At 35.6% G+C, this 8,454-nt stretch overlaps 2 protein-coding genes and 1 pseudogene across 2 annotated transcripts; 1 reads left to right on the top strand and 2 right to left on the bottom strand.

Annotated features, from left to right (window-relative positions):
* Positions 1–1,448: 1,448 nt before the first annotated feature.
* LOC108360367 (uncharacterized) lies at positions 1,449–2,823 on the bottom strand. Its single transcript, XM_017612619.1, has 4 exons — positions 2,714–2,823; positions 2,488–2,655; positions 2,151–2,428; positions 1,449–1,558 (listed from the first exon to the last, which is right to left on the bottom strand). The coding sequence occupies exons 1-4, from the start codon at positions 2,821–2,823 to the stop codon at positions 1,449–1,451; spliced, it is 666 nt and encodes a 221-aa protein (XP_017468108.1).
* Positions 2,824–3,800: 977 nt separating this feature from the next.
* Positions 3,801–4,792, top strand: LOC108360362 (putative nuclease HARBI1; annotated as a pseudogene).
* A 1,434-nt stretch (positions 4,793–6,226) lies between these two features.
* On the bottom strand, positions 6,227–7,333 carry LOC108360363 (uncharacterized). Its single transcript, XM_017612614.1, has 2 exons — positions 7,055–7,333; positions 6,227–6,391 (listed from the first exon to the last, which is right to left on the bottom strand). The coding sequence occupies exons 1-2, from the start codon at positions 7,331–7,333 to the stop codon at positions 6,227–6,229; spliced, it is 444 nt and encodes a 147-aa protein (XP_017468103.1).
* Between the last annotated feature and the right edge of the window lie 1,121 nt (positions 7,334–8,454).

The following is an 8,454-nucleotide window of genomic DNA, read 5'->3' on the forward strand; positions in this document are numbered from 1 at the left end:
GTAATATTAACTATATTTATATAAAATTATAATTACAATTCGAAAAATCCTACTGTTTCTAATCGTTTGGCGGTGTACTATAGGTACAATGTTTTTTTACTCGTTTGTAAAAATTGTAGACAAACAGACTTTTTGCAAATTTAATTCAAACAAAATCTATGTTCTAGAAAACGGCCTAAATAACGGCCAGGTCTCCCATCTTCTGTTTGAGTTTAGTTGTAATATACAAGTTGATCTCAAAACGCAAAAAGATCTCTAAAAGTAAAAGTATATGGAAAGACTGAATTCGTTTTGTTTATTTTATTTTTATTTCATTTTACGATTATTTCTTATGTAAGTATGTACATTCACTAGTATACAAATAAGATAAGTTATGAATTATAATGTAATGAATTAAAATTCTATGAATTAAAATGTTATCCATAACAAATGTGTTTTAACCTATAAAAATATGTATGGACATACACCCCGTGTTCAAATTATAAGCGCACCACCTATTGCCAAGTTTTAACAAATAATTTTTTTGTTATTTTAATGTAATTATTTTTTATAAAGACATAGTTTATTCTTTAATAAAAACCATATAAATCCCGGTTTCAAACTTTGTGCAATATCCCATTCAATTTCAGTACGGTAAATTACAAGATTGAAGTAGCTAAGACTTACCGTTGATTTTTAAAATTTTTTTTTGTTGAAGATCTTGCTCATTTTCTTCTATATAAAAAAAAATCGTCGAGCATATTTTGTATGGATGAAAATGCCCAACCCCTTCAGAAAAAAAATTACAAAAATTAACGGTAAGTCCTAGCTACTTCAAACTTGCACTTTTATATGCTGAAATTTAATGGGTTAAAAACTAGCTTACCCAAAATCTTTCTAAGAAATCAATTAAAATCAAAGGCCTGCAATTTTAACGAAAGTTTGTTGACTTATTTATGTATTGCACAAAGTTTGAAACTTGAATTTATGCGGTTTTTATTACAGACTAATATATAAAAAAGTAACGAAAACTAAATAACAAAACAGTAAATTTTTAAAACGTGTCAATATGCGGGGCATTTATAAATTTGACACGGCGTGTATGCCTAAGGTCAAAATAATAGAAACTAGAAAAATAAATAATAATTATTAAAAAGGTGTTCTGTCAGTTCTTCTCTCGATGCTGGCGAGCGATTTGCCTGGGAAACGCGTATGGATCTTATTTCAGAACCTGATTGCCTCCATGTTCCTGGAGTAAAAGTACCATCTTCAATGTGATCGACCAAATTCTCATTGAAATAACCTCTGTTTCTGTCTAGCATTAAAAAATTATGCAAAACTACTGTTGCTAGCACAATTTTATCTACATTTGTGGTGATGCGTGAATAGTATTGTGAAGTATTCTCCATCTGTTTGCTAGGATACCAAATGCGTTTTCAATGTGAACTCTAGCAGATGAAAGCTTTTTATTAAAATTTTGTTTTATGGGAGACCAATTCCGACCTGGGTATGGGCGCATTTTTGATTAGAGGAAATGCGTTGTCTCCCACAAAATAATAAGGAAATATCGTATTTGTACCTAGTTAAAATATCTTTAAATTTAATTGCTAATTTACATACCGACACCTGAGTGGAAGACTTATCTCAACAGCCAGTTAGAAAACGCTCTATCTCAGAAAACTTTTCAAAACCGCCCTATTTCAGAATTTGATTGAAGAACGCCCCATTTTAGAATTTGATTGAAAAACGCCCTATTTCAGAAAACTTTTCAAGAACACCCCATTTCAGAAGTTTATTCAAAAACGCCTTATATCAACTGAAAATGTACTGAAAATATGTTGAGATAGTGCGTTTACGAATCAGCAGCAGAGATAGGGCGCTTTTGAACCGAATTCTAAATTAGGGCGGTTTTGAAAAGTTTTCTCTGATAGGACGTGTTTCAATCAAATTCTGAAATATGGCGGTTTTGAAAAGTTTTCTGAGATAGGGCGTTTTCTAACTGGCTGTTGAGATAAGTCGATCTTCCACTCAGGTGTCGGTATGTAAATTAGCAATTACATTTTATCAGTAACATGGCTGACGATGGAGGTATCGCCACTTTTACCGACGATAGCATAGGGCCGATTGTGCACCAATCGACGATATATATTTCATGAAAAACATTGAGTTACCAGGAAGGTTGACATCTGGAGGAAGCTCAAGGTTGTTTCTTAATATCATGTTGCCAAAAGCACTGCGCGCGAAAACTCCACCATCGCTTTGGCTTCCCAATGCTCCAACATCAACAAAGACGAAAGTGTAGTTATCATCACAAACAGCCATTAGTACAATACTGAATGTCTTCTTGTAGTTGTAATACAGAGATCCACTACGTTTTGGACAAACTATGTTGATGTGTTTGCCATCGACAGCGCCGAGACAATGCGGCATTCCAGTTTTTATATAAAACCTTTTTATAAGCGAAATAACAAATTATGTTTGTATAAAATTAAAATCCTTTAAACAAACCGCTCCACAATGTTCTTCCATTCTGTTCGATTTGGTTGGGCAACGAATTCTGACTGCAGCTCATTCCAAATAGCATCGCAGGTTTCATAAATAATTTTTCTTATGGTGGAAACGCCTAACTTATGAGCCCATGCCAAAAATTGTGGACTGCAGCCTTGAGATAAGTATCTGCAGATATGTATGTAGTGTATGTTTACATGCGATTGTCTTATTAGCGCTAACTTACGTCAATGTAATATCCAAACGTGACTCCTCGTCCACTGGTTTTCTTCTGGAAAAACGTTGCAGTCTTTCTCTAAGCAACGTAAGAAGGACGTTAAACTTGGGCACGGTCATTCTCGTTGCCTTAAAAAAATCACCCTCATCTTTCAGCTTGAGTTGGGCAAAACAGGTTGTGTAAAAGCCAAGGTTTTCCCTGGTGAGGTTCACAGGGCGTACCCACCACCTCCTTTTCAAACGTTGACGCACTAGGAGAAACGTCTTTATCATCATGAACATAACATTCATTATTTTAAAATTTTTTTGGATTTTATTCATTTTAAATAATTAAACTTTTTTGAGCACGCTTAAATAAATATTTCCACTCTGAAGTATATAACAACCAGCTGTTTTCGTTACCGCTCTATTTGTGTTTCAGTAAGCGAATTAGCTGGGCGAAAGTTGGTCGTCGGCATCGCTCTGCTGGGCGAAATTTGCCGTTCGCCGGGTATTGTGTTTCAAGCATAATTGTTGTGAACCGGTGTAAATGATTTTCAACTGTTAATATATATTGTGGCGAATACTGCGGTAACGCGAAGCGAACAACGAGAAATAGGCAGAATGTTCGAGGAATGACGTAGAATGTTCCACAAAGAGAAACGTCAAGTTGGATGAACACTTCGAACAGCGAGAAAAAGAGAAGGAGCGATGAACTTCAGAACATTCTAGAGTTGCTATGAGTGCAAGCGCAGGTATATAAGGGCAAGTTTTTCAACGCGAGTTTAACCTCGTTTCTCGTTTAAACTAAGTTTAAACTCATTGTGCAGTTTTTCAGTTCAATTCAAACGTAGTTTAAACTAAGTTTAAACGCCCAATCTGGCAGGTTTAAACTGAGTTTAACTAATCAGCTGTTTATCTGTCGAGTTGTCATCAGCTGGAAAAGTTTATTTGAAAGTGAAATCAACAAAATTAAAATGGTTTGATAAAATGGATTTATCTACATTACTTACAATTAAATACTCACAATTGTTGTATTGCGAAGGACAAGAATTGTATCCACTCGGCCAAATCATTTCAATGTCTTGGATGACAAGGATTTTTGTGATCGATTCCGGATGAGGAAGGCATTAGTGTATAGCATTTTGGAGCTTATCGGACATCACATAAAGCACCCAACAGATTGGTAAGGATATTTTTAGTTTAATAATTAAAGTAATAATTTTTCCATTTGTAGGAATCACGCCTTAACAGAGGAGCAAATGCTTTTAATCACTTTGCGGGTATATGCGACTGGTGGAATGCTTCAAACAATTGGCGATTTGTGTGGGACATCAAAATCGATAGTGTCCAAAGTTGTTACGCTGGTGTCACACCATATAGCCTTGCTAAGAGAACGGTTCACGGCTGCCAAAAGATGGCAGCCAAAAATATGAAACTTATAAAGGATTTTACAGTATTGCTAAGTTTCCCACAGTAATTGGTGTTTTCGATTGTACGCACGTGAAGATAATCTCACCAGGTAACTGCTTTTGTTTATTTTCTATTAGACGAACTCACAAAATACTATTATATATTGACATATTCCATAGGTGGCAATAATCCAGAGCTATATCGAAATAGAAAAGGATTTTTCTCCATTAACATCCAAACAATGTGTGATGCAAACTTAAAGATGACAAACATTGTTGCTCGCTGGCCCGGATCTGCTCACGACTCAAATATATTAAGAAATTCCAGGATTTATTCTCGTTTCGAAAACGGTGAATTCGGGGACAGTTTAATTGTTGCAGATAGTGGTTATCCAAATAAAAAGTTTTTGATAACACCTTTGTCTAACCCGATAACTCCAGAAGAAAACTTATTCAATGAGTCTTTAATAAGAACGCGTTGTACCGTGGAAAGGAGTTATGGTGTTTGGAAAAGGCGCTTTCCAATTCCGTCAATTGAAATTCGTTTAAATCACAAAAAAGTCTAGAGCATAATTTTTGCTACTGCTGTTCTACATAATATTTGCTGGACAAATAACGAAAACAATTTACCTTTATTAGATCCTCATGCTTCCACTGCAGTAGATTTCGCTCTCTCAGTTCCAAGGAACAGGCAATGAGAAACTTCGAATCCAAATAATTCAACCAGGACATCATTAGTTAACAATTACTTTAAGGACTTGCTTCGAAATGGAAACAGTTAGTTTTCATGTAAAATTTTATATTCAGTCTTTTATTTTTTAAGTGCTTTCATAACGGTTTAGCGTACATAATAAAATATGCATTGGTCTAAATTATCACATAATATAAAAAGTAATTCAGTTTTCTTATTATTATAAAAAAAGGTACATTTGTATTACTTTAATTATTTACAGACTACTCAGACTTTATTTACTTTATTTCGTATGACTATATTCGCTTCCTTACTAGGGCTGGGAGTTTCATCCGGATTTTTCAACTATCCTGATAAACCGAATATTCGAATATCCGGAGAACTTAAACGAAAAACTGCATATACCCGAAGCTAAGATAATATTCGGATCTCCGAATATCCGGATTTTTCCTTAGTTCTCCGGATATCAGATATTAATGAAATGCAAAATAGGGCAAATAAATTAATAAAATGAGTCCATTTTCCTGCGGCCGCTCTTATGGCCTGTTGTTATTTCATCAAAACGATATTTTCATTTCCCAATACTAGGCGCCCATACACATGAAGTAAGAAGTTTTCTATTTCTACGCACAAAATATTTTGTATAAATTTTTAAATTTCAAAAATTCTACTTTGTGAATTTCAAAGACTCCTAGAAAGGAAATAGAAAGTTCTACAAACAAATTTATGCGTATTGAAAACTTGCTACTTCATATTTATGAGCGCCTGGTATTGTGAAATGAAAATTTCGTTTCGTTAAAATAAAAAAATATATATATATTAAAAGATATATATTGATTAAAATTGAGAATTTCATCTTGGCTTTAAAATATCATGGACTGAGTCATGATAAAAACATAGCAAGGTAGAGCCGTTCTCTCATTTTGCCGGCCATGATATTTTTTTGAAGTGTGCCAGCATTTTAAAATCATATAAAATTGAAAATAAAAAATTGAAATTGTTCGAAATTGTTGTTGCTTGAGATTGAAAATGAAAATGTGTGTGTGAGTTTATGAGTAAATTTAAAAATTTAATTGTTTGGAAACGTCAAGAATTTTAAAAGTAACTCTCAGCGGTTCTACCTTACTATATTTTTATCATGGACTGAGTAATGAAAGCTGCTACAATACTTTTGTTCATAGTGAATGCTTTACCAAATTCTCTTAATTTTTTTGGATATCCGAAAATACGAATGCTACCCAGTTCTTCGCAAATCCGGATATCCGAATAATTGCACAAACGAATATTAACCGGAAATCCATACTATCCGGATTTTATCCGTGTCAACGGATAATCCGCCTGGATATCCGGATATTCGATTATGCGGATAGTCCCAGCCCTATTCCTTACATTTAAAAAAATAAAAACAATCACATTAAGACTAAAAATTAGTAAAACAAAACTAAACACTAATGTTGTTGCAATCACCCAAACTCTTTTTTTCCATTTGTTGTATTTGTAATTTTAAAAGGTCGATTTCCAACTCCATCTTTATAACTTTGAGATCGTGCTCCTTTTTCATTATTACAATTTCCATTTCTTGTTTTTTTATTTTGATGTCGTGTTCCTCAGCAGTGTATTTCATGAGAAGTTCTCATTTTTGTTTCTTTTTTACGGCAACATTCATCCAGGTGTCTGTCGCGGAATACTTCGTCCTCGCTTTCAAAACACCATGAACCGGTTTCCGCAGATCTGCAGGCGTAGGCTTCCGACTGCTTTATCTGTTAAAGGAATGTATCTACGCATAAATAAAATCACAAAAGGCTCCGTTGTGCATACTTGGCATTGCTTGAGCGTTGTCACATAAGGAATCTGTTAAATGAGCTTCGCGTGTAAGCGGTTACACAACGCACAGCTTTACATACGTAAAAGTCTGTTGGTTTTTGATTTCTACGTAAAAATGGTGTAGCAGTGCATGCAATGCCAAGCATGCTTAACAGAGCTTAAATGCATGAAAAGTTTAGTAGTACCTGACGCCTCGAGCGTCTCCACAATGCAATTTTCGTCTAAAATATAGGAGGTATGTGTTGTAAAAGATTTCTAAAAATTTTAGAGTATTGCCATTTATTTCTAAGGCGTCATCATCATAGATAGATTTATTGCCAACTACTTGTTCAGACTGACATTTACTTAGTATTTTTTCGTCTATACTAATAGTTGGTAAAGAAGCAGTCGTTCCACCACCGGTTCTATACAGCTCTCTCCTCTCAACTGCGAAATTTTTTTTTGCCGTCTTCTTTAAATTTTCGTATTTGGTCCTCAAGACTTTTGCGTTCCTGAAGACAATCCCAAACTTTCCGTTGAATTCCGCTTCCACGTCGCTCCGTCCTTTGGCTTTTTCCTCGGAACTTGTTCTATCCGTTTTTTTGCACTCCAGCACATGCTTCTTTGCGTCCACAAGTACCAGCAAGTAGTTTACTTCACTTCTTGAGAAATTGCGCTCAGATCTGATACGATTGGCACTGCCGTAACAAGCGAGTGAGAAGTAATAGATCCGTGCGGATGGCATCCGTGGACATCGTAATATGCATGCATAATTTCTTCGTCCTCATTTTCATAAGTAGGGCTGGTATCTGAAACCGAAAAATGCAGTCGACACCAGCGACTGCTTCCAAAACATATACTCAGACACATCCATACTCCAACTTGGCAATCTCAGGTAAGATAGTAATTGGACACATAAACTTGTTTTATAATCGTTTATTTATTTATTATTCAATCATTTCAATTTTACACAAACATGCGTCCAAAAATCACTTTACTTGTAACTTTATGCTTGCTCTTCACATTCTTTGTTTACATTTGGTTAATTTCTAAGAAAACAACATGGCGATGGATTACAAACGTCAGCCAGAAAATTACTTTTTTCTTTTGCTTCATCTTGTCAGATCTTGTGTAGTTGGATCATGCAAGGTTTAAGGATAATCGTAGCAATTGGTGTCAGAAGTGGGATTGTTAAATAAATCACGAAGGATACACTACTGAAAATGGCGGAAATTCAGGAATTAAAGATTGAGGAGCTTAAACAAGAGTTGGAAAAGCGTAATTTAGCCACCTCCGGAAGAAAAGTGGAATTGTTATCCCGGTTGCGAGAGGCTATGGAAGCTGAAGGCATCGACGTGGACAAATACGACTTCCAGGGTAAACCCGACGATGCATCCGCAAAGGATGAACAGAAGGATGAGGCTGCTTGTTCGTCGAAGGAGGTGCAGCAGACATCCGGGACGGTTAAAGAGCAGCAAAAGGCTCTTAGTTCATCAACAGCTATCGACATGAACACGTTATTGGCTGTCATGTCACAGATGTCATCACAGCTGTCATCTCAGATGCAAACATAGTTGTCAGATATTTCGTCGCAGCTACAGACACACGTATCATAGTTGCTCGAAATGCAGGATGCAAAGATTACACAGCTGAAGGAGAATTTGGCTAGAGATAACGAACAAATCAAGGATAGACAGGATAAAGTCAAGGCTGAGGTAGAAGAGTTGGAAGGTCGCCACCGAGATTTGCAGATGAATCGTCCAGCTACTTCGACAAGTGCTCCCAAGGTAAAGACTCCATCCTTTGACGGCACGATTCCTTTCCAAGTCTTTAAGCTCCAGTTCGAGAAGACAGCTACAGCAAATC

Source organism: Rhagoletis zephyria, unplaced genomic scaffold (genome assembly GCF_001687245.7).
Source record: "Rhagoletis zephyria isolate East Lansing unplaced genomic scaffold, Rhagoletis_zephyria_1.1 Rzeph_scaffold_00560, whole genome shotgun sequence".
NCBI classification, from domain to species: domain Eukaryota; kingdom Metazoa; phylum Arthropoda; class Insecta; order Diptera; family Tephritidae; genus Rhagoletis; species Rhagoletis zephyria.

Excerpts from the sequence above, each read along its gene's own strand:
- LOC108360363 (XM_017612614.1), bottom strand. The coding sequence starts at position 7,333 with ATGCCATCCGCACGGATCTATTACTTCTCACTCGCTTGTTACGGCAGT. Across the intron at positions 6,392-7,054 it reads ACGAAAATTTAAAGAAGACG|GAACACGACATCAAAATAAA; the intron begins GCAAAAAAAAAT and ends TACACTGCTGAG.
- LOC108360367 (XM_017612619.1), bottom strand. The coding sequence starts at position 2,823 with ATGACCGTGCCCAAGTTTAACGTCCTTCTTACGTTGCTTAGAGAAAGA. Across the intron at positions 2,429-2,487 it reads TGGAAGAACATTGTGGAGCG|GTTTTATATAAAAACTGGAA; the intron begins GTTTGTTTAAAG and ends GCTTATAAAAAG. Across the intron at positions 1,559-2,150 it reads TCCAGATGTCAACCTTCCTG|GTACAAATACGATATTTCCT; the intron begins GTAACTCAATGT and ends TATTTTAACTAG.